Consider the following 26,021-nt stretch of genomic DNA (forward strand, 5'->3'; position numbering starts at 1 on the left):
TATTAATTTTTTAGATCCCATATAGTTATGCCAGTCATCTAATTTGAGGAACTGATGATCTGGCTTCTTCAAATATTTCTTCTTACATATTCCTTCTTTCTCCATTCCTTATTAGCCTCCATTTACACATTTCATTTTTCTATTGTCCAACCAACCGTTCCCACACTCAGTTTATAATTATTTTTCTTTTTTCTTTAGATTGGATTATTTCCATTATTTCCATTATGTCCATCTATTTTTATGCTCACTCTCTTTTGTCAATTCCATCTATTTTAAGTCTCCCGCATGAAGTTTTTCTTCAGATGTTGAATTATAAGTTCTAGAATTTCTTTCTCTTTTATAGTTTCTATTTTTCCACTAATGTCTTATGTTTTTACTCATCAAGAGCATATTTTTTTTTATTGTTTCCTTTAGAATAGCTATAATTCTTGTTTAAAATACTTCTCTATTCCAATATCTGGATCATCTTATAGTCAATATCAGTTACCTGTCTTTTCCCTTGAGAATGGGTTTAGCTCACATTCTTCTAGTTATTTGTATATCACATAATTTACTCATCTGACAACTGTCTATAAAGGAATGCTTTCTGGAATTGCCAGTCTTATACTCCTTTTGTATTTTTTTTTAATTTCTTCACATCTTGGAGGAGAGGAGTAAGCTAAGAATAGCACATCTTATCAAGTACTATACTGCCACTCAAGCAACTTCCTTAGAATTATGTGCCACAAAATAGTTTGAAAAAGAAATTCTCAGAAACTGAGAAAGAATATCTAAGTTTAAAATACTGCTATGTATTGTGCTCTAAATAAAATATTTTTATAAAGATTTTTATTTTTATTCTTGCGAGAGACAGCGCAAGCAGGGAAGAGGCCGAGAGAGAGGGCGGGGTGGGGGGACAGAAGCTCCAAAGCGGGTTCTTCACTAACAGCAGCAAGCCCAATGCAGGGCTCAAACCCATGAATCAATCACAAGATCATGACCAGAGCCAAAGTTGGAATCTCAACCAACTGAGCCACCCACGTGCCCCTAAGTAAAATATTGTGTATGTATTTTATCATTCTAAACATTTTAAGTTAACATTTTAAGTTAAAAGTTTAACCTTTTAAGATTTCCTCCTCAAACTGGAAGAGGAAAAATAAAACTTCTGCCTGCCTTTCTCCTATCCAAGAGGTCAGCTGTTTTAATAGATAACCACTGTGGGTTACAAGTTTTTACTTTTTTATTCAACCCCATCAATCTTTTAGTATAAATTCACTATAGGGGTGCCTGGTTGACTTCGTTGGTTGGGCGTCTGACTTTGGCTCCGGTCATGATCTTGAGGTTGGTGAGTTCGAGCCCCAGGTTGGTCTCTGTGCTGACAGCTCAGAACCTGGAGCCTGCTTCCAGTTCTGTGTCTCCCTCTTTCTCTGCCCCTTTACTACTTGCACTCTGTTTTTCTCTCTCTCAAAAATAAATAAACATTAAAAAACATAAATAAATAAATAAATAAATAAATAAATAAATAAATAAATTCATTATAAATTCTGATATGGTCTTAATTTTTTATTTTTTAATTACCAATGTTTATCCTGATTTTGAAATGTTGGCCACAGTTTTTAGAACACTTTATTGAGATATAATTCACACATCATACAATTCACCCATTTAAAATGTATATTCAATGTTTTGTTGTATAATCACAGAGTTGTACACTCATTACCACAATCAATTTTAGAACATTGTCACTGTTAACTATCAGCCCCTGCCTCCCTACTCCAGCCCTAAGCAACCATCGATCTACCTTCTGTCCCCTCTACACCTGTCTATTCTGGACATATCCTACAAATGGAATCATACAATATGTCGTCTTTGTGACTGGCTTTTCTCACTTTACATAAAGATTCTGAGGTTCATCCATGCTGTGGCATTTGATAGCACTTTATTCCTTTGTTATAACCAAATAATAGTATGTAAGATGCATGTTTTGTGTATAGTGACAAGCATCTGGGTTGTTTCTATTTGGGGGCTATTATGAATAATTCTGCTAAGACATTCATGTTACAGTGCTTGTGTGATATATGTTTGTCTTTCTTTTGGGATATATCTAGGAGTAGACTACTGAGTCTATGATAACTCTATTTCAACCTTTCAAAGAACTTCCAAATTATTTTCCAAATTGGGCGTATCGCTTTACATTCCCATCAGTAGTGTATATGTGTTCTAATTTGTCCACATTCTTAACAATAGTTGTTACCACCTGACTGATTATAGCCATCCTAGTGGGTGGGAAGTACTATCTCATGGAGATTTTGATTTAGTTACTTAATGATTGATGGTGTTAGGTATCTTTTCATGTGTTTTTTGGCCGTTCGTACATCTTTTTTGGAGAAATGTCTGTTTAGATCTTTTGCTCATTTTAAAATCAGGTTGTCTTTCTATTTTCACTCGTAAGAGTTCTTTAATTCTGGATACGAGTCCCTTATCAGATATATAATTTGCAGCTATTTTTTCCGATTATATCTGCATGCTTTCATTTTCTTATTAGCATTGTTTAAAGAATGAGGGTTTTTAGTCTTGATAAAGTCCAATTTCTCTATTTCTTGAGTGTTTGTTTTGATGTCTTATCTAAAAATCTATTGCTATATCTCTAGTCATGAAGATTTTAAGAAATTGTTGTCACCATGTTCATAGATACTTACAAAAAACTTGCTGGCCAAAAAAATGTTTTAACTATACTATGCTACCTAAAATACAGGAACATGCAAAGGACATTGCTAAAAGTTCCTGTTCAGTATTTCCCCAAACTATGGTACATCAAAAAATAATGGAGCTTTGGTATGAAGTCAGCCTCCTGGCCCACAGCACAGAGTCGTTATACTCTCAATCTTCTACTTTCTTGGTCTCTAATCACAGTTCTTGATAACTCTCATCTAACTGTAAAAGTAATATAATTCAAAATGAAAAATTATAAAATGTAGGAATATAAAAATTTACAAGTATTCTAATTTCTGAAACCACACACCACATAGAATTATTACAGCCAAACTTTGTTTACTCTCAATCTTTTTTAAGTATGTATGCATATCTAGATAATCCTATAGATGCACTATTGTAACCTAAAAATTTTCACTTATAGTTACCTTTTTGTATGCATGTATCACATCTTGACTATAATAGAAGTTCTGCACTAGGATTTGTAAAAATTTTAGTGTGGAAGATGGTGCATTTAGTATTTGATGAGTAATCAGCCTCCCATTAGAGGACTTTTTAATATTTACTAATGCTTGCTACAAGCATAAAAGGTGACAGTTTTTGTATTTAGGAAACTTTTTTTAATGTTTATTTATTTTTTAGAAAGAGGGAGACAGAGAGTGAGCAGGGGAGGGGCAGAGAGAGGGGGAGACACAGAATCCAAAGCAGGCTTCAGGCTCTGAGCTGTCAGCACAGAGCTCCACGCGGGGCTCGAACTTAATGAAATGTGAGATCATGACCTGAGCCACAGTCGGACGTTTAACGGACTGAGCCACCCAGGCACCCTACAGTTTTTATATTTTATGATGTGATAGAAAGATAGAAAGCCTTGAAGTTATCTTATACATTTTAGACAATTAGAAGAGGTTAGATAGGACAAAGTACTGAATTGAGGCACATGCTCACTTTCTGTGGGTAATATATGAACAGGAGACCCAGCACTATGATTTGACCCAGGTATAATATGGTCCACCTAATAAGTGAAGCGTTGCTCTTGGTTTATAAATTTGTGAATCTCTGAAAATTCAGAGTTCAAAATAAAACTGAGATAAGCAACACTCAAAAGAATAAATACATTAATTATAGAATTGCCTATATAATGCATACTTACAACATACATATAGCATTACTTTAAAATTTATATTCAGGGAAATTAATGCTTGTTTCATTCACATCTGGGATATTCAACTTCCCCTTCCTGACAGATTGCCCGAAATGACTGTATTGACGTGTTTGCTTTATGTGGCCATTTACATTCAAATTCTACAAAATCCCCTGTTTTTACATAAAGTTTTTTGGTGTCTTTTCCTCTTAACTGTACGTTATATTTGTTCATGTTATCTTCAGATATTATACATGCATCTGAAAGAATTAAAAAAATACATCATTAATAATATACCTTTCCCTTTCCAAGAGTAGTGACATTTCTTTTAAGAATATTTTGGAATTAAATAAAATTTATGAAAGGATATTAAAAGCTAATATTTATTGAGTTTTGCCCAGTACTGTTCTTAGTACTTTGCTTTATCTCTAAACACTGTGCATCATTTCCCTGAGCTACATAACAGGAGATGGGGGCTCAGAAAGACTGAGTAATTTCTCCAAGGTCACATAACTGAATGAGTATTTTGAACCAGAATATGGACCCTGGCAGTTTGACTTCAGAGTCTGTGCTCTCAATTACTGTGCTTTACATGCCTAAAAACCACATGCCATATAGGATTAAATTAAAATGTTCTGTTAGGGTCAGTGTTATTCACCCTCCTTTCCCAACTCAGGATTCTCTTTTACATTGTTTCCAAAATGTGCATAGTGTGAGCATACGGATGTATTAACATCTTACTAAATATTACAGTAAAAATAAGTTTACTTCTGTCTATCAGATATACGGTACAGAAAGTGGACTGAAGAAGGCACAATATATATAAAAATGAACTATCTCTTAAAATATTCACTTAGCATATTCTTGAAGGTAATTATTTATCAATAAGACCAAAAATTCTACTAGCTATTATATTAGCTATTATATTTCTTATTTAGAGCTCCTTTTCCACAAAGTAATTATCAGTGGGTTGTCACTTTTATGCAACATTGATTTCTGTAGGAAAGCAGTATTACCTTCCCCCCCCCATGATCAGAGTCCCCTCATTCATTTTTAAATTTAGCGTTTTGAGAGGTAACATTCCCCTGAGTAAATAGCACGCCCAGCAGTACTAAGCAGCATGTTCTCTATAGCCCATCATCTCTGATATAGGAATTGCTCAGAGTTTTAAAAAAAAGCACATGGTTAAATTTGAGGAGCCATCCTAGGCAGTGGTGACCATAAGGAACTTCTTTTCGTACCTAGATTTGTCCATGCCCAGGATTCTAAGGTACATTAGCAAGTATTTTCCTGATGACATACGATAGACAGTCCTTTTACTGTTAGAGTGAGGTTGATATTTTTTCTCCCTGACTTTTTTGTAGACAGGAGAGGCCACCATAGCCTCAGGCTTAAATACATGAAATTTGGAACCAGATTGCTGTGCCTGATTTCTAGCTCCACCAAATACTCGCTAAGTGGCTTGAATCCATGTCAGATAGGTTTTCAGCTGAACTGAAGTAAAAATCATCCTATGAAATTAGTCCATGAAAGCTTTACTATGAATATCAAATCTCAGACTCTAGGAGAATATGACAAACTCACCTATGCATTTTGGTGGTTCTGACCACTGTCCATTTCTGCACGTTACATCTATGGAGCCCCGAAGTTCATAGAAAGACTGGCAATGGTACTGGACTTTTGATCCTGGAGGATATACTGTTAATGGGAATGAGGTGATATCTCCATTGCTAATAGGTGGAGGGGAACCACAATATTGTGTAGACTCTGGAAAATAACATTTATGCGTTGAGAGAAAACCGATATGTAGTTTAAGTAAATTAGTATAAATAAATTTCTTTATATTATATGTTCGATGTTTAATATGATGTCTGCGAGCTCAAATAACTCATTATATAATTTTTACAATATAACCTGATAACCAAAAATTATAGTGCTTCCCTTCACCCATAAGTCAAATACACTTAAGCATTGAGTACATATATCTTATAAGAGCACGTATTATAAGGGCACCCATAAGTCAAATAAACTTAGGTATTGAGTACATATGTATTATAAGGGCATGCAACTAGGAATAGTTTTTATTTAACGTGTGATGAACAGATAAGTAAATCTTATCTGGTCTACTGTCCACCTCCTTCATAAATTTTTTTATTTAAAATTTTTTTTTTTTTTCAACGTTTATTTATTTTTGGGACAGAGAGAGACAGAGCATGAACGGGGGAGGGGCAGAGAGAGAGGGAGACACAGAATCGGAAACAGGCTCCAGGCTCCGAGCCATCAGCCCAGAGCCTGACGCGGGGCTCGAACTCACGGACCGCGAGATCTTGACCTGGCTGAAGTCGGACGCTTAACCGACTGCGCCACCCAGGCGCCCCAAATTTTTTTATTTAAAGAGGAAAGGTAAAAATAAATAACTCCCTTCCCATTTCTATTCTCTGGGACAACTGTTACTTTCTGCAAGTAGCATGTACCTGTGAAATGAATTATTGACATACTGCCTTCCATTTATTTTCCAATTCCAAATAATAGCATAGGCATCTTTCTCTGTCAATAAAAATTTCAACTTCATGTTAAGAATGGCTAGGATACATTCCATTGTACTGATTTATCTTCCTACATATCACCAAGGATATAGATATGAAATGGCCAAATAAATAATCTTATCCTGAATAACTTCTTCTACTTATTGTTTCATTGAGTGACTCTTCCTGTATTTTTCTCGGACGAACTCTTTCACGTGGGCACTAGATTCTTTCTCCATTAAACTCAGCAAAGACCATGAATCATCCCTTTTGGCTGTATTAACAATTTGTCCTTCTCTACCAAATCATTCATTGACATACAAACGTGTTGAAAATGTCACGATGTAAGGTAAAATTTCCCTTTACCCACACCCCATATCCAGCTACTGCCTCATTTCTCTCGTCCCTTTAGAGCAAACCTACTTGTTTCCTATCATCCCTGATCTTACTTTATCAGCCCACATTCTCTCTAGAACACACTGCAATTAGGTATTTCCCAGTGCTGAAATACCTCTAAGCAGAGCTACCAATAACTTTAGGTACCTAAATCCATTGTTCAATTATCAGTCATCTCGTCCAGTTCTAAGTAGTCTTTGACATGCTTGCCCACCTTTTGAATGACATTGTGTAACATGTCCTTCTGAAGTATGTCCTTGATATTGCTTCTGGGATACCAGCTCTGACAATGTGATTTATGATAAATATTTGGTATTATTCCCCATTCCTGGCACAGAGATCCTAAAACTCTTGGAATTTCACAAATTATGAGAGAAGTAAATGTGTCTTCTGTTATGTTCGTGAGATGACTTTTATAAGACCCATAGGTAACCAGAGGATAACCTGGTTGCCAGGAGGGCTAACCATGTGATGAGGAGGGTTGGAACTTTCATTCCCATCCTGATCTACGGGGGAAGAGATAAGGGCTGGAGGTTGAATCAATCACCAATGGCTAATGGCTTAATCAATCATGCCTATGTGATGAAGCCTCCATAAAACCCCAAAAGGATGAGGTTCTGAGAGTTTCTGGGTTGGTAAATACATGGAGATGTGGGAAAAGTGGTGGCTGGAAAGGGCATGGAAGTTTTGTGCCCTTTCCCCATACCTTGTCCTATACATCTCTTCCGTCTGGCTGTTCCTGAGTTATATACTTTTTTAATAAACCCATAATCTAGTAAGTAAATGTTTCTCTGAGTTCTGCAAACTGCTCTAGCAAATTAATCAAACACAAGGAGGGGCGTTGTGGGAACCTCCAAGCTATAGCCAGTCAGTCAGAAACACACAGATGGCAACCTAGATGTGCGACTGGCATCTGAAGTGGATACAAGAAGCAGTCTTCTAAGACTGAGTTCTTAACCTGTAGAAATCTGATGCTATCCCTGCATAGTGTCAGAATTGAGTTGAATTGTAGGACACCTAGCAGGTGTCTAAGAGTTGCTTGTTGGATGTGGGGGAACCCCGCCTCCCCCAACACACACAATGTAATTGTGTCCTAGAATCATTTTATCAGCCTTCCCTAGTTTTTCTGGGTACTATCTGGCTACTCCTCATTTCCCAGATCTCTAATAATGGAGAGTCTCCAAGGCTGTCCCTTCGACCTCCTCTCTTTGTTAGCCATTTGAACTCTCCATGTGATCCCATCCAGTCCTGTAGCTTTAGATATCATCTATATACTAGCAGTTACCAAGTTCACATCCTAGCTCTCTGACCACTCCCAATTGCCCATTCTATATCTTAAGCTGCATACCAAGTAAATACACTTAATAAAAGTGGATATCCAGTAAAGACCTGAAGCTTCTTTCTTATATGGTCACTGTTGTAAATACCTCATAAAGAAACAGTTTTTAAAAGTGACAGAATTAACTAGATGACAATTTAATGCTTCAAAATATGGTGCAACACATAAATCATAAATTCTTTTTCCTTTTCTTTAGATAAAGCAAAGAAGATTAGTAAATTCTTTTTAAATAACATTATTTAGAAATAAACTACTAACCAATACACTGTGGTAATGACTGCCATTTTCCACTTTTACACACAATTTCTCTTGCTCCGTGAAGTAGATAATTTTCTTTGCAAAGAATAGCTACTTTTTCTCCATCTTGATAATTCACTGTGGTTAGCATATTCTGAGCATTAGGTATCTGAGGTGGAGGTGGGCAGAGTTGTGTCTCTTTTCCTAAAAAATATTGGAATTAACTTATTTGATTAATAAAATCTAAAGAAAACAGCTCAACAAGATAATATTTCAGTATATTTCAGTATAACAATTGTGTATGTATATTTTTATGTATATACATGATGCTATAGTGACAAATGTACTTTATGTTAACATAGTTTAAGGTTTAACAAGCACTTTTGGGATACAACCATCAGATTAAAATTTCTCTGGTGTTCCTTCTATTTCCTATTCATTATTCTGTCTCTTGTACAAATTAACCCTTTTAGTTTTTTCTAGCTAATTTATATGATTCAAATAAGTTATGTACATGTTATTCAAACAAGTGAACACAAAAAAATTAAATTGGTAATAGTAATGAGAGAACCAATTAAGACTTCCCTTAATAACCTAACCCTTGATCTCAATAAAAGCTTTCGTGATTTGCCTTTTGTTCTAAACATGACAATGACTGGTGATCAATGTAATTAGAATGCTTCTGTTTGAGTAGAAGTTAACTTACTTTTGGTTGCTTGGTTTGTTCTAAGGGATAAATTTTAAATGGCCAATTTGGATGTCAAAACATCATTAACTGAGCCACAGTCCCACCTCCTGACCTGGAGTCATACAGTGTTCTCCTTCAGTTCATTCCCCACCCCCCACCCCAGGACAGAAGCTGCTAAAGTGGTATTTCCCTTCAAAATTATTACAAAGAAATTAATACATATTTTTTATCTCCTACTATACTACTTTCTCTTAAAACCAATATAGAAGAGTGAGCTTATCTCTCCTGGTTTCACTACATTTAAAAATATACTAATAATTTGTAGTAAACATTTCCAAAATTATGTGAATAGAACCTCAGATCAGTATAATTTCTGCGAAAACACACATGCTACCTGGAACCTGAATTTTACATCGGGTTTATTTTTTCAAGGAAAGGAAGGCACATTAGAATTCTATGCTTCAAATCCTGTAAACAAAAGCTATTTCTGTGAAAACCCGGAGGGTTCTCTGAGAGGTGGGACCACTCATGCATATTTCTATGCTCTATAGGACTTGCCCTATTTGTTTATTGGTTGAAGAAATATATGGCATAAAAGAATTTCATTCCAGTGTCATCATTATTCTAGTCAACCTTTAACAGGGTCAGTCTTTAATTATCTGTTTTGGCTCAACTAACTCTGCAAAAGAAGATAAAGAATAGCCTGATATTACTGTTATTGCACATTTTCTGTTGGTGAAGTCTGGCTCATAGGCCAGAGGACAAGCTATGAAAAGTACATGAAAAGAAGATAAGACACATTCAATAGATAGATGGGGCAGTTTGCTCTGTTACGTAGACGTTTTCCTACTTTGGGTGTCCCATTTCCCCTTTGTTGAAGAATTTTGTAGTGTCATTTATTCATTTCTGTTTAGGTGTGCAAATATTTTTATTTAAATACAAAGTCACAAGGATGAATACTTGTTGAATTTCATCAAGACTCTTGACTGAGCGAGCATCAAGGTGTGTGATGCCAATCTTGGGAATCAGCAACCATGTGCTGTTTACCTCCTAGAAGTCCCAATATAGGGAAATAGGAAGGTTGACATTGTCTGTAATCTCAAACATATAAATAATAATTAAAAAAATGTAAACCAAGTCCCAACTAACCAAGTTAAATATTCAAATATCATTGCTATTATATTTTAGGTAAAAATATTATGCATGATTATGTCAGTTGTCCAACTTACTTTCCTTACAGAAGTATGGACATTGTCTTTAGAAATTTCAACCTAGTATAGATATAGTGTAGTTGAAACAGCACTAATATAAGAACCAAGAAATGAGTTCCAGTCTTGATTTTGGCTAAGTGACTTCTTGGGGTCTTGTATTCCTGGTCTGTAAAATGAAGGACTTTGTTGTGTTTCTTAAGAGTAAGTCTGGCAGGCGCCTGGATGGCTCAGTCAGTTGAGCGTCCAACTCTTGATTTCGATTCAGGTCGTGATCGCAGGGTGGTGGGATTGAGCCCCACACTGGGCTCTGCACTGAGTGTGGAGCCTCCTTAAAATTCTCTTTCTCTCTCTCTCTCTCCCCTTCTGTCCCTCTCCCCCACTCACGCTTGCTCTCATTCTCTCTCTGTAAAATAAAAAAAGAAAAAATAAGTCTGGCAATTTGAGTGACAAATATTTGCCACTTCATAATATCCTCACCTAATCTCCACCTGCCACCTACCACCATTTCTCAAAATTGTCATTAAACTCTTCTTTCAGCTTTCAGTAAAGCTTCCTCCTCAGGTTTCTACCTCATTCTGGAAATATAATTTTATTATCTATAAGTACAACCTTTAAGAAAATCAAGTTGATACAATAAATCAAATGTTTATGATTTTTATCTAGCTCATATCGAATATTTGGGGATTTTAAATACCATTGTTAATGTGTTCTGTATATTTTATAGAATTTTTAGTATTAAAACTATCAGTAATCTGACAACCAGCAATGGAGGAATGGTACATTATATACCGCCTTATCTAATACACAAACATATTAGGTTCTGATGTGAAATCAACAATACAGAATAGATATTAATGTGTATGATATGATAATAGGATTAATAATGAAGTACAATTAAGGTGTAATTTTTTTTTTAACATTTATTTATTTTTGCGACAGAGAGAGACAGAGCATGAACGGGGGAGGGGCAGAGAGAGAGGGAGACACAGAATCGGAAACAGGCTCCAGGCTCTGAGCCATCAGCCCAGAGCCTGACGCGGGGCTCGAACTCCCGGACCGCGAGATCGTGACCTGGCCGAAGTCGGACGCTTAACCGACTGCGCCACCCAGGCGCCCCTAAGGTGTAATATTTTTAATGCTGCTGCTTCTCCATATAGGCAGATATGTTTTATTCCAGAGTCACTTGAGTGGCTCTCTCAGACAAACATAAAGCATCATGGGGAATGAGAGCGGCAGGATGTCTTGTTTTTGTCATTTGGCCCAAACTACATTTTTTCCCCAAATGGAGTTAAGGGTATGAGTAGACTGGAAAGGAGAAGGGGGGTTGTCAGGAAGGGAAAAAATTTACACAAAAAAACTTCTGGGATTTAAGCAGCAATAAAAGCAATAATCCCATTTTCTTTTCCCCAAGATTTTTTGTGTCGATCTTGCCAAGAGGAAGAACTGACCAGGAAATATAATATGGAAATGGAACTCAGGACTCCAAAGGAAACTCCAAGAAAAGAGAGGTGAGCATTCTGAAATCATCTCAACATTGAGGATCAGAGGGAGACAGATTTCCCAGATGCTTTCCTTTTATTTTCTAACCCTAACATCAGACTTTAGCAGGGCACTTGGAAAAGGTTGACAGATGTTTTGGTTGTTTGTTTCAGGACTCTGGAAATTTTAACAGTTGTGCTAGCCTTCATACCACTTGTAAATTTTCTTTTAAAACTCTGCTATTTTGTGGCGCCTGGGTCGCTCAGTTGGTCAAGCGTCCAGTTTCGGCTCAGGTCATTGATCTTACGGTTCGTGGGTTTGAGCCCTGCAACGGGCTCTGTGCTGACAGCTCAGAGCCTGGAGCCTGCTTCAGATCGTCTCCCTCTCTCTCTCTCTGCCCCTCTCCCACTAGTGCTCTCTCTCTCTCTTTCTCTCTCTCTCTCAAAAGTAAATAAATGTTAAAAAAAAAAACCACAAAAAACCTCTGCTATTTTATTTATGTTTATGTTTCTGGTGGCTTTCTCATCCTTTCACTGTTCCAGGAAGGATAAAAGCAGCAATGTGACTTGTTTTTTCCTTGGAGGGGCATATTATATTCTGGAATTTCATTCGTTGGTTTCTTAGCTCTCTGATAAGACTGTTAAAAAGAAAAAAAAAACTATAATTTTAGAGGTGCTTAGGTAGCTCAGTCACTCTTGATTTGGGTTCAGGTCATGATCCCAGGGTCATAGGATCAAGCCCTGCATTGGGCTCTGCGCTGAGCATCCAGCCTGATTAAGATTCTCTCTCTCTTCTCTCTCTCTCTCTCTCTCTCTCTCTCTCTCTCCCTGTCTTTCTCTCTTTCTCTCTCTCTCTACCCCCTCCCCCGGCCCCTCTGCCCACTCACACATGCTTTCTTTCTCTCTCTCTCAAATGAAAAAAAAACTATAATTTCATAGTTTATCTTGATTTTTCTTGTTTTACGGGTATAAGTAACATTGTCTTCTTCCTTTTCTTAATAAAAGAAACTAGATTCTACAGCTCTAGTAAAGTTCCTCTTGTGGATATTAAATGTGGATTCACATGTATGTGTTTAGAGAAAATAAAAACTAGAAATTACACATATGTGATTAAGTAGAAGGAAAAATGAGGAAACCAGTGAGGCCACAAGAGGAACTTTATTACACCTGCAGAATCTAGTTTCTTTTATTAAGAAAAGGAAGAAGACAATGTTACTGATATCTGGAAAACAAAAAAAATTCGTGTCTGTGAATTTATTTATTTTTTAGCATTTATAAGGGCTATACTATAGCATATCATAAGGCAACTTGCTTTTTTCATGAACTATGATGTTTTGAGACCCATACATGTTTGTATATGCAACACAAAGCTTTAAAATAAGAATATTCTTCTTTCCTTTGCCTGGTCTTCCAAATTCAATGATACCAAGATTTAAAATGAGATGATAAAAAAACTTTTTTTTTTTTAGAAACAGAGCATGCAAGCAGGGGAGGGGCAGAGAGAGAGAAGCCTAAGCAGGCTCCATGCTTTCAGCACAGGGCCTGACGTGGGGCTCAGTCTCACAAGCCATGAGATCATGACCTGAGATGAAATCATGAGTGGGATGCTCAATTGACTGAGTCACCCAGACACCCCAATAAAAAACTTTTTAAAGACATGCCAAGAGATTATAAATTATGCTCTGCTCCCATTAAACTGGTATTGCACACATGAGAGGCTAAAAGGATGAGTTTTAAAGAGCCAGTAGTAAAGGCTTCCTTAAAGGGTGCTGTCTGCAGGTTATATCATGGGAGAGAGAAGGGTAAAATCACATTCCGCTTAGGCCAAGTGAAAGTAGGAAGCTTCTATACAACTGCTTTTCCCAGGGAATTAATGGTACAAAGAACAGTTTCTGACTCACACTTGAAATTTAAGAATAACTGAAGTAGTCTGTCTGGTAACACCTAAAGGCATGCCTGCACTTGTGATAGTCTCCATTTCCAAATCTCAGTGGCTAGGATGAAAACCACGGGTAAAGGCTAGCTGTGGGTTGTCTTAAAAGGGCTTTCCCTGAAAAGTCAACTGTGGGGAGTGAAATAACTCCAATGGAAAAATGGACTTGAAATCCAGGATTGGTAGAACTTTGTCAAGACAACTACCCTAGGTTAAGGGAAATCTCCAGAAACAGCATTCTCCTAAGATCTGTAAATGCCCTGTTCATGGTATTTTCCTTTTCAATTAATGTTTTTAACTCCTTTATTTTCAAAACTGTATTCTTATATTATTTTTCCTATATTTGTATATTCATCTAATTTTGGCTTATAGAAATGTTTATTTGGACCTACCCACCATTCTTCTTGACTAGAGTAGAATTGATTAGCTAGGTCTGCTCATTGACCTTTATAAATTAATGTTATTTCCCAGATCAGCTGTAAGTAAAATATTCTATTTCATTCATATCTGCTTTTACATTTATTATTTTGCCTCCTAATGTCTGGAGTTTACTTTTCCTAGCCTAGGGGAGATAGATAATAGATGAAAGATAGATAGATAGATACATAGATAGATACATAGAGAGATAGATGATAGATAGATACTAGATCCAAACTTCTTATTTTAAGGCTATACATTTCACTCTAAATTTTGGTTAGGTTGCCTCTAAGGGGTTTTACTATATGTTCTGAGAATTATAGTTCTTAGTAGTGTAAACACTAGGTTATTAGGTTATTTGGAAGTGAGTTATTTCACAAAATGAAGGGTAAGGAAGTAGATAGATATTATTATTACTTTTAAATATTATTTCTTTGTGGTTATAAAAAGTAATCTATAGGGTATTCATATTTGAAACTTATGAGAATTATTTAATGCACAATAACAGATTAATTTAAACATTACATGGGCACAGAAAAGGCTTTAAAATGCTTGAAACTCTCAGAGCAATACTTCACTTCCTTACATAAAAATAAAAATATATTGAATAAAGAAATTTAACAAAAATAAAAACATTTTAGTTGTTTTAAACAACTAAAGCTTCTTGAAATTATTACTTCTTTAAATTTAATATATTTTACTTTTTACCCTCACAATTTCTGATAACATCACATTCTTTTGTTAAGAATTAATATTTCATCTTGCCGGTATATATTTTATATGATTTATTTCAAAGGATGATTTTGAGTGGTAAATTCCCTTCATCTTCCCTGTGTTTAAAAATGTATTTATTTTGTAATCATCAAGAAATACTTTGGGTATGGAAAACACTGGTTGCCAATTACTTTTTCTAAGCACTTTGAAGATATTGCTCCATTTTATCCTGGCTTCTTATATTATTGTTGGTGAGAAGTCTGAAGTCTACTCTGTTTTCTCTTTCTTGTTATTTCTCTGTAAGCATTATATCTTTTCTATGCCTGGTTTATTTTAATTTAATATGGTGCCCACTTTATAATTGTTTGTAATTTATAATCCTGTTGCTCACATTAAATAATTTGAAAACAAGCCTTTGAGGAATGTGAGATTTAATATTAGGAAAATAATACCTTGATCATTTTTCTTCCCAGACTAATTTTCTACTTTTGGTCCAGACTGTCATGTCTGTTAGTTTAACCTTCACAGTGTGTCATTTGGGTTTTAGTTGTTTCCCAATATCATTGAAGATTGAGTTTTTGTTCTATTTTTACCATTCTTTTTTTTTCTTTTATCAGTCAAAAGATTGTAATAGAGTTAAAATGGGTTTACTTCATCACCTTTACCAGAAGGCAAGGGCTCTTAAGTGACAATATTTGAAAATAGTGTTGTGAGTAGTTTCTATCTTCACCATCAACTTAAAAATTTATGTGACGCAACAAACAATTTAACTTAAAAACATGCTAATTACAAGAGAAATTTTCTGATAAAGATAAAATAAGTCCTACAAAATCTGTTTTTTTTTTTCTCTTACAAAAATATCTCTAAAACAAATCTTACCTCTGCAGTTTGGTTCAGGATACCAGTTTCCATTTATGCAGGATATTTGCATCTGTGCACTCTTCCCCAAACATCTGTAATTTATTCTGGCATTATGATTATATTCAGGCATCCACGGACTTATCAGTTTTCTTCGATAAAAATTTGGTATTTTGCAACTCTTAAGTTGGTCGGTTGCTATTCAAAAGGAAAATATGGATATATGAGCAGAATATTGAACAGAAACTAGCAATTATTTCAGTAAAATATCTGAAATATTAGTGGTATGATGAAATCATGTTTGATGCCTTTAGGCCATATCACATAAAACTACTCTTAATTTCATTGAGTAGGCTATACTGGCTGTTGAAAAAATGAGAAAGAAAATGAAAAGCTGTGTTCCATTTTGAATGACAGAAAAATATGTCAAAGTTGCTTAGGAAATGGGAATGCAAGATGGATTAGTCTGGTCCAGGGTTTTGACTGGAGAACAGTCCTTATGAAACTTCAGCCTAGTTTTTAAAGGCCATGAAAAGATAGTTGTATCTGATTGTTTCCCACTAAATAACCACATATCTGTGGGAAGTACAGTACTAGGAGAGATAAGTCTGGATTTCCCTCGAGGTTCAATTACTCCCACATTTCAGAAGCTCAGTAAAGACCCTGACCCAAGAACTCAGAGTATGCTCACAGGAAGAACCCCCTGATAACAACACTATTGAGCCTTAGAACATGCATTCACAAGGGGCCACATGCTTGTCTACATAGTTTTTATTGTTACGATTCTTCCCTTTTGTCCATAAATACGTAGCTCATCACGGAATCTTTCCTTAGCGTGTCCAAGGATGGCATAATGAGACATGAATTGCTCTGCTACTGCTTTCCTTCCAAGTGTTTTTTAATCCATGTTCTAAATCTCCCCTATGTGATGCTAGGGATTGGGTATCTGTATTTCCCTCATATAATAATTGTTGACCATGAGCACATACAATTTACACCTTTTTATAACAGAGTCCAGTCTCTCGGGGCTGGAAAACATTCCCTCCCTGTAGGTCATCATGAATTGCCAGTGGCCAAGGTGTCTGCCAGGCTTAAAGAAGCACAACAGCGACAGTTTTCATCACCAGAAGTGGGTAGGTCACTTGATAATCCAAAAGTCTAGGAAATGAGGGAAGAGAGTGGGTCTGGGTTTTCCACTTTAGAATCTTGAAGAACAGCAACAGAGAGTGCCAGTTGTTAAAGCTCAGAATGAAAGGCTTTCATATTTGGAGATTGCTGGAGATAGGACGAAGGAGAACAGTATCTGAGGGCATCAGGACAAAACTTGCACATACTTATACATTACGGCCGAAAGCTCAAGACTGCTCGAATGCAGGTGAAAGAGCACAGCACACAGGCTGATGGATTGGTAGAAAAACCTGAAATAGATTTCACTATTTCTGCGGAAGAAAATGGACAAGCTGATCAGAAAATCTGGAATAGAGTTAAAAGATTTAGAGGCACAGGAAGAGTAAGAATCATGCCTAGTTTCGGGGCGCCTGGGTGGCGCAGTCGGTTAAGCGTCCGACTTCAGCCAGGTCACGATCTCGCGGTCCGTGAGTTCGAGCCCCGCGTCGGGCTCTGGGCTGATGGCTCAGAGCCTGGAGCCTGTTTCCGATTCTGTGTCTCCCTCTCTCTCTCTGCCCCTCCCCTGTTCATGCTCTGTCTCTCTCTGTCCCAAAAATAAATAAACGTTGAAAAAAAAAATTAAAAAAAAAAAAAAAAAAGAATCATGCCTAGTTCCTAGGTCCTGCCTTCAACTCTTTCTCTAAGAGGAGAATCCAAATATCCCAGACATAAATAGAACTCAGGCTACATGGTTGTTATTTTGGTGGTTGTTTCTGGACCATGTAGAGATAGTTTCATGAACTAAAGAAATAAAATAAAAGAGATTAAGTTGTGATTATTTATAAAAATAAAATATCCAAATTCATTATTAGAACTAATATGGGAATTTAGCAAGATTGCTGGAAACAAAACCAATATACAAAATAAAATATAATCCTGTATATAGAAAGTATAACTCTTCAAATATATAAATTAATAAAAGATCTCATTTATTTTATCAATAGAATCCCAAATAATTTAGGGAAAAGCTTATTTAGAAATAATTTTAATGAGAAATGTATATTATTATATATAAATTTTAATATAAGACCTGACTAAATAGATTGATGCATTATATTCATGGGAGGAAGAATCAATAATAAATAAAATTGCAATTCTGGCCAAATTTACAAATTTCATGTAATCCCAAACAAAATTGAACGCGAATTATCAAAGAATTTAGTTTTAAAATACAGATAGAGGGGGCGCCTGGGTGGCTCAGTCAGTTGAGCGTCTGACTTCAGCTCAGGTCATGATCTTATGGTTAGTGAGATCGAGCCCCGCATCAGATTCTGTGCTGACAGCCCGGAGCCTGGAGCCTGCTTCGGATTCTATGTCTCCCCCTCTCTCTGCCCCTCCCCTGCTCATACTCTCTCTCTCTCTCTCTCTCTCTCTCAAAAATAAACATTAAAAAAATTAAAAATAAAATAAAACAGAAAGATTCGGGCATTTTAAAGAATAGTTGCGGGGCGCCTGGGTGGCGCAGTCGGTTAAGCGTCCGACTTCAGCCAGGTCAGGATCTCGTGGTCCGTGAGTTCGAGCCCCGCGTCGGGCTCTGGGCTGATAGCTCAGAGCCTGGAGCCTGTTTCCGATTCTGTGTCTCCCTCTCTCTCTGCCCCTCCCCCGTTCATGCTCTGTCTCTCTCTGTCCCAAAAATAAAATAAAAAACGTTGAAAAAAAAAATTTTTAAAGAATAGTTGCGATGATTATAATAAGTAAAAAAGATTGCTGTAATAATAATGATTTTTTCCATATTACTATAAAAATAGACAAACAGGTTAAGGGAACAGAATAGATAATCTAGAAATAGATATAAATAGGGTACTAGTAAATGGCATGGGGGAAATAAATATTAGTAGAAAATAGAACAGACAATTCACTTAGTATTGACATAGTTTTCCACATCGACACAAAACAAAAGTACTCTAATACAACATAAATATAACAAATAAATTAAAAAAATAAATCTTAGTAATGAGATTTTTATCCTTAGAATAAAAGGGAATATATTTATGCACCTAAAAAATGAGGGATTCCTAAACAAGATACACACAAACATGCAAACAGTCGAAAAAAGAAAGATTGACAATTGAGTTTAAACAAAACCATCCAATGAAAAAGGCATCATAGAGAAAATAAAGCAAAAAAAACTTTGAAACTTTAAAACGTTTGCAATGTAATTAGAATATTTAATGCAGAACTCAAATCTTAAAAGGAGAAAGAAAACACAAAGTTAAAGAAAAATGTTCATTGCACGTAAGAGAAAATCTAGCTACCGACAAATACTTGAATTTACACTCAATGTTACTATCAGTCAGACAAATGAAATTAAATGCGAGAAATGATTTTGACCCACCGTCTTGGTGCCAGTTCAAAAATATTAAAATACCAAGTGAGGGCAAGAGGAGTAAGGTCTCCGTATATATCTGGCAGTACCTTGTAAAATCAAAAGGATCTACAATCCAATACCATCAATTCCACTTGCAGATGTATGTTTTAGGAAACACTGAAGCATGTCTTTTATACCAGGACAAAAAAAAAGAAAAACAATTTCCATTTCCAATAGGGTAATGAAGTGATAAAGCAAGGTACGTTCTCAAGGTAGATTACAACACAGTAAAATTACAATGTTGAAGAAAAAAGCACTTTGCAGGTAGACAATAATTTTGCATAAGCTTAGGGGAAAAAACACAAAAATTTCCTCCAACACACACACACACACACACACATATATATATATATATATATATATATATATATATCAAAAAGTAGAATGGAAAGTACAAATTCTACTTTCTGCTTGATTGGAAAATCCCTTGGGAGGATGATAGGATAATGGATACTCGCGTTTTTCTTTCATGTTTTCATTTCAATGATTTATTCTATTACAAAATATTTAAAGCAAATAATGTCAAAAATATCAATTGTGAATAGTGTAACACAGATGTTTTACAGCATTCTTTTTTTCCCCATTTTTTTCAACTTTAACCAAAAATTGAATCAAAGTACCTTGGCTATGCCTTCTCATCTAGAACCCCTCTGGGACTACAACGCGTTTAGGCTGAGGAGGAGAGATGAGGACAAGTTTTGAGACATTAATTCAATCAAAATGTCAAGCAGCGTCTATATAGACTTCCTATGTGTATGGCAAAGTCTAGACCAACAGAAGGTAGAGTGTGGGTATGTGAGACAAAAAAGAGAGCTGATACCAAGTGCACCGTGCCCCAGAGGAGGAGCTTGTGGGATAACAACCAAAAATAATTATGAAATGAGTTACTGACACGGAATCTTAACACTGTATGCAAATAAAGTAATAAAGTATTGCATAAAATACTTTATGCAAACCTAAGCGAATAATTACTCAGGCAGTGAATTAGAGATTGGGTCCATACAGATGAGCCCTGATATTCTGGCACTTTATAATCTAAACGGAAGACAAGTATCTATTAGGTACATGACAATGATAAATGTACAGACAGACAACACAGTGGAGAGGCTATATCATTCTACTAGAATTTTGCGATGAGCATATGGGTACTGGAAAATAAACCAGGAGAGGTTACAGAGGTGAGTGAATTTTGAGTTGACTCTTAAAGGTGAATAGTTTTGCATATGATTACAGCGGAGAAAGACATTTCAGGAAGAGAGCAAAGGCACGAATGAGGAAAGGCACAGAGATTTAAAAGAACATGGCTTATCCAGAAGCTAAGGAAAATCCATTTTGCATAGCTCCATCACATGGTGAAGATAGGATCCAGCAGTAGATACCTAGGAAAAGCAATCTGATGCTACTCCGAAGCAGAAGTCCCAAACTCTCCTGGTTCACAGAGCTCTTAGCATCTCAGTAATTTTTCACAGTGTTCATAGGTCAAAGAAAATCTTTCCAAATTCACTTTCTTAAGTAATTAGGAGCAAACAAACTTAGTAAGTATCTTATATCCGGTTTAATACCTGATGGGCACCAGCATGTGCTGGTGTGACTATATTTATTGACTTAAAAAATTATAAACAATCAAATACAAACTTAAGAAATGTATTCTCACCAACACACTTGGGAAGTTCAGTCCACATTCCATCAATACAAGTAATTACATTATTTCCAACCATTGTATATGCATTTCTGCAGTGCAGTTCCACAGAAACACCAGGTCGATAGGGAGGGACTGAGGGCTGGGCATAGCCATTCTTGAGGTGAGGTACATATCCACATGTTTTCATGTGTTCTAAGAAAATGTAATAAAAGATCTGCTTACTTTTAAAATATTTCAAATATATACATGTAAATATATATATATATATATATATATATATATATATATATATATGAAAAGTGCAAAGTTTAAACTGTTGTGTTTAAACACTAACATCTATTTACCAAAACAAGTAGGCAGATTTGTCCATTCTCCATCGATGCACTGTATGTTCTTAGGCCCCATCATTAGAAAAGCGGGATTGCAATCATACTCCACCATTTCACCGTGTCCATATTCTTCTTTCCTTGTCTGTTTTGTTTTACCATTGGGGAGTTGAGGGGGTTGACCACATGACTGCACTTGCTCTATCACAAAGAAATTGTTTAAATAATGCTTAAATAGTCTCATAAATCTGGCAAAATGTGGAGTTACTATTTTGGTTGACCTAGAACTAAATTACATTTATGCTACCTTCCTATTTTCTTCAGGTTTGCTTTTTATAGTGTACATAGTGTATTGTGTAAAGTCTATTCTTTTTCTCAAATATTGATGCCTTTTTTATAAATAATTCTGAGCAAAGAAAGATGCACAATGAACACGTATACCAATCACCTAGATATATATGAATGTTACATTTTGCCCAATTAATTTTTTTGTGAAGTAATTTAAAGTAAATGACGGACATAGTAAGATTTGACTTCTAAATTCTTCAGAATACCTAAGAAATAAGAACACTGACCAGCATATACAAAACATCTTACTGCATTTCTTTAAGTTAACAATTTTTAGGGCAATCTTATCTTCTTTCTATATGCAAATATCCTGATTGCGCCTACCCCCCCATATTGTGCAGGTTATTATAACCAAGATATTAATTGTACCCTTGAAGATTTTAAAGTAGTTCAATGATCTGGATATCATATAAAAGTAAGTAGTTGTCAAATATGTGATATGATATACATATGCAATTATAGTTTTTATTAATTAATATCTTTAAATATATAAAATAACTATCAAAAATTTTGAAAAAGTAATGTCATCTGAAGCAAGTAAAAAATCATAATTCTTTTATATTGAATAATCCATATGTTTATTTGATGACTTCTTAATTACTTAATAAAATATAACAAGGCCCACACAATATTTTTTAAAGTATTCTTTTTTTAAATTGAGTTTGGGGAAAAATCCCTAACACTTCTCAGTCCCGGTGACTATATTTTGATCTATAAAACTCCATTACATATTTCAAAGCACAGAGGTAGAATTACCCCTTGATAAAGGAAACATAACTAATCTATGACCCAGCATCCCTCCTTCTTCTCAATTAAAATACTACTTTTGCCATTTTTTTTGCAGTTTGTCAGATTATAGATATAAGATCCGATAAAATACATAGACATTAATATAAAATTTTATAAGTTGTTTCATCAGCTCTAAAATAAATATTGACCTTTACATGTTGGAAAATTAGGTGACCATCCAAAATGATAGCATTGAACTGAATCTGGTCCAACTCTTACAAGTCCTTGTCTGCAGGAAAATTGCAACACATCTCCAGGTGTGTATTTTTCTTGTTTTGGATAAACATGTATGTTAGCTTCTAAAAATGGAACAAGACATTCTATATCTAAAAAAAAAAATAAAAGTAAATAAATATGTGTGAAATAATCATTGTGAAATTAAATTTAATATGTGCAATACAAAAATAAGATTAGGGGGACTTCATACGCAGAGATGCTTATATTCTTACCTTCAAAAAATAAGCTAATTATTTACACCCAATAAATATGTGTAAGCCCCTTTTAAGAAATTAACATTTTGAACAGCAAAGTAAAATTTTGTATGACAATCTCCTCAGGACCATAATAAATACGGTTTGAGCAGTTACTTATAAATTATTTCACTTATTGAATTAAAGATAATTTTAATAACTTTTATTATTTGTCTATAAAATAGCATATGAATGTTTTTCACACTCAGATCACATGAAAATCATTCTTTCAAGTAATAAAAATTAAAATGCAGCATATTTAACTAAATGATACATATGTTTAAAAAGTTAATAACTGGAATGGCCCAAAGAAGACACGTCTAGTACATTTTAAGTAGGAGGGAACATTAAAAAACAAAAACATTCCTGATTTTACGAATGGGGAGCTGTATGTAGTATATGGACTTTTTGAAAAAAATGGCTAAGCAACATGGCTAAGTTGCTTCTAGGTGTTCTGAATCTTTCCATTATACCCAACCACATCTCTAATATTTTTCTAAACCACATCTATAATAACTTTCTAAATACCAATGCATTATGAATGCCTTCTGGTTCAGGTAAAAATGGATATATATATGAATATGTATGTGTATTTTTCTCTTCTAATCTGCATTCATGGTTCATTTATAAAATTAGATATTGAAATTCACATGTAAAAATACAAATGACATTCAAGACAAATACTCTCAAATCAAGCACAAAAATATAATGAAATATTTTCTAATTAAATCTCAGAAATACTATTTAAACTAGCCAGTTTTATACATTGTTATCGGCAATTTAATAGTTTAATAACAGTTTGTACAAACCCCCTGGAATGTGACTCACTCAGCTTTAGTAAAATTTGTACCCATGCATCTCTGTGTTTTATTCCAATAATTTTCATGACAGTTCTTTACTTACTGGTTGTTTACATTCCCTTTCTTATCCAATTACAAAAAAAAAAAAAAAAAGCTATTGAAAATAATTTATCTTGGCTGATGTAGGATTTTCTAGCTGCTTTATTTAAGTGTAATTATCACACAGTGTTGTAGACAGAATAATGGCCTCCCCAAAATGTCCACATCCTAATCCCTGAAACCTGCAAATATGTTACCTTTCCTTGGAAAAACAGACTTTACAGAAATGATTAAATTAAAGGACTTGAGATGGAGAGCTTATTTTGAATTATCTGTGTGGTAGTGGACCCAATGTAATCACAAGGATTCTTACAAAAGGGAGCAGAGGTGTCAGAATCAAAGTAGGCAATATGACAACAGAAGCAGAGGTTGAAGTGATATGACGAAGGGCCATGAGCCAAGAAATGCAAAGGGCTTCTAGAAGCTGTAAAAGGCAAAGAGATCGATCCTTTCCTAGGACTTCCGGAAGGAAACATGATTCAGTATCTTGATTTCAGGACTTTTCACCTCTAGAAATGTAAGATAATAAGTCTGTATTGTTTTAAGTAATTAGGTTTATGGTAATTTGTTACAGCAGCAGTAGAAAACTAATACATATGGGAAAAAATGTACAACCATATTTAAAAGGCGCATGATTTGGCATGACCTGAGGCATTCTGGGCTGCATTTGAATCAAAGACTTTGTGCAACACCAAGAATGAACTATAATGTAAGCTATGGACTTTGGGTAATTGTGATGTGTCAATTGTCAATAGCACTCTGGCCTGTCAAGTGGAAAATGGGACAGATTATCTTGCATGTGTGGCACAAGTAGTATAGAGAAATCTCTATACCTCCCCCTCAATTTTGTCATGAAACCCAAAACTGCTCTAAAATAAACAAAAACACCAAGTCTCTGGCTATATACTATGAGTTAATAATCCAATGACACGGAAGAGGATGAAAGTCAAGGAATAAAGTATCTAAAGTGGCTGCAGCATGTATAACCAACTATAAATTTGGTAATGTTTGCTTAGTTTTGAATTATGAGGCAGTTTTAATTCAAGGTACCTTAAAAATAGCTTTAATTTTGGTCATAAATATTATAATGTACATGGCATATAAACAATCTTATTTTGGATGGGCTAAGTGCTTTTCAAAGATCTGTTATTATATCAACATTTAATGTTGGTCTTTTAAAGCTATATGGAGACACCGTAAATTTAGATTATTGTCCATTAGGAAATACCTTTCAAAAGAGTCTAGTGAAAAGAAATATATTCAGAATTGCTTCTATTTCCTGAATAAAAAAGTACTTACGATAACATGTGGGCAAATGACAACAGACATATTCACTACATACCATGAAATCTATGGTGCTTCCAATCTGTTTTTATTTTCTAAGTTTATTTATTTATTTTAAGAGTGAGAGAGAGAAAGAGAGCAAAAGAGAGAGCATGAGTCGGGGAGGGGCAGAGGGAGAGGGAGAGAGAGAATCCCAAACAAGCACTCCACCATTAGCACAGAACCCAATGTGGGGCTCAAACTCCAGAACCATGAGATCATGACCTGATCCAAGAACAAAAGTCAGATGCGTAGCCAACTGAGTCACCCAGGGACCATGAAGAAATTTTTAATATATATATTTTTTTCTCTAAGCAAAAAAATAAATAAATTTTTATAAAAATGGATAAGCATATTCTGATTCAGACAAAAACCACTGTCAACTACAATATCTGATTTTAAATATTTTTATGAAAAAAACCACACTGAAAATATCAGTGTTTGTTTAGTAAATATTGTCATGATAAGTTAATAAATATGGCCATTAGGAGAAAAAAAATAAGGGTTATGCCAGGGAAACTACAACCTAGAATTATTCTTTCAGTCCACACTTTTAGTTTATTGAAAATAACTGTGGGCGCCTGGGTGACTCAGTTGGTTGAGCACCAAACTCTTGGTTTCTCAGGTCATGATCCCAGGGCTGTGGGATTCAGACCCATATAGGGCTCCACACTGAACATGGAGTCTGCTTAAGATTTTCTCTCTTTCTCCCTCTGTCTCTCTCCCCCGTTCATGCTCTCTCTCCCTCTAAAGTAAAAAAATAAAATAAAATAAAAATAAATTAGCCATAAATCCTCAAATAAAACATTCTAGGAAACAATGTAAAGTATATTAAGTTTTATATACAATAAGGTAGATTATAAATAGATGTATTGTTTTTAAAAAAAAAACGAGAGCAAAGAATTCTTGTCAGTAAAGTTTTGGCATGCCCAAGAGAAATCCAATTCAGTAATCTAGTAATTTCCTATAAAGTGTTATGGGTGATTTGCAATAAATCAGACCCCTTTATTAGGTTTCACACTGGTTTGGGGTTACTGGTAGGCAGAATTCATTTAACTTGG

The 26,021-nt window shown here is 35.1% G+C and overlaps 1 protein-coding gene and 1 long non-coding RNA gene across 2 annotated transcripts in view; both read right to left on the reverse strand.

Moving 5' to 3' along the window:
- Nucleotides 1-1,527: 1,527 nt before the first annotated feature.
- The window catches only part of LOC147572562 (uncharacterized), a 175,475-nt gene continuing 150,981 nt past the window's right edge, over nucleotides 1,528-26,021 (reverse strand). The window contains exon 2 of the long non-coding RNA XR_015245862.1: nucleotides 1,528-2,383. This is a non-coding gene — a long non-coding RNA (uncharacterized LOC147572562). The remainder of the gene's footprint in view (nucleotides 2,384-26,021) is intronic.
- Nucleotides 3,790-26,021, reverse strand: part of CFHR5 (complement factor H related 5) — a 31,962-nt gene continuing 9,730 nt past the window's right edge. The window contains exons 4-10 of the mRNA XM_025921111.2: nucleotides 22,418-22,594; nucleotides 21,150-21,332; nucleotides 20,818-20,997; nucleotides 15,650-15,826; nucleotides 8,351-8,533; nucleotides 5,417-5,599; nucleotides 3,790-4,092 (exon numbers count right to left, since the gene is read on the reverse strand). Coding sequence (XP_025776896.2) covers nucleotides 3,896-4,092; nucleotides 5,417-5,599; nucleotides 8,351-8,533; nucleotides 15,650-15,826; nucleotides 20,818-20,997; nucleotides 21,150-21,332; nucleotides 22,418-22,594 — 1,280 coding nt within the window. The 3' untranslated portion in view covers nucleotides 3,790-3,895. The remainder of the gene's footprint in view (nucleotides 4,093-5,416; nucleotides 5,600-8,350; nucleotides 8,534-15,649; nucleotides 15,827-20,817; nucleotides 20,998-21,149; nucleotides 21,333-22,417; nucleotides 22,595-26,021) is intronic.

This window comes from Puma concolor, chromosome E4 (assembly GCF_028749965.1).
Source record: "Puma concolor isolate L17-30 chromosome E4, mPumCon1.1.hap2, whole genome shotgun sequence".
Lineage (NCBI taxonomy): Eukaryota > Metazoa > Chordata > Mammalia > Carnivora > Felidae > Puma > Puma concolor.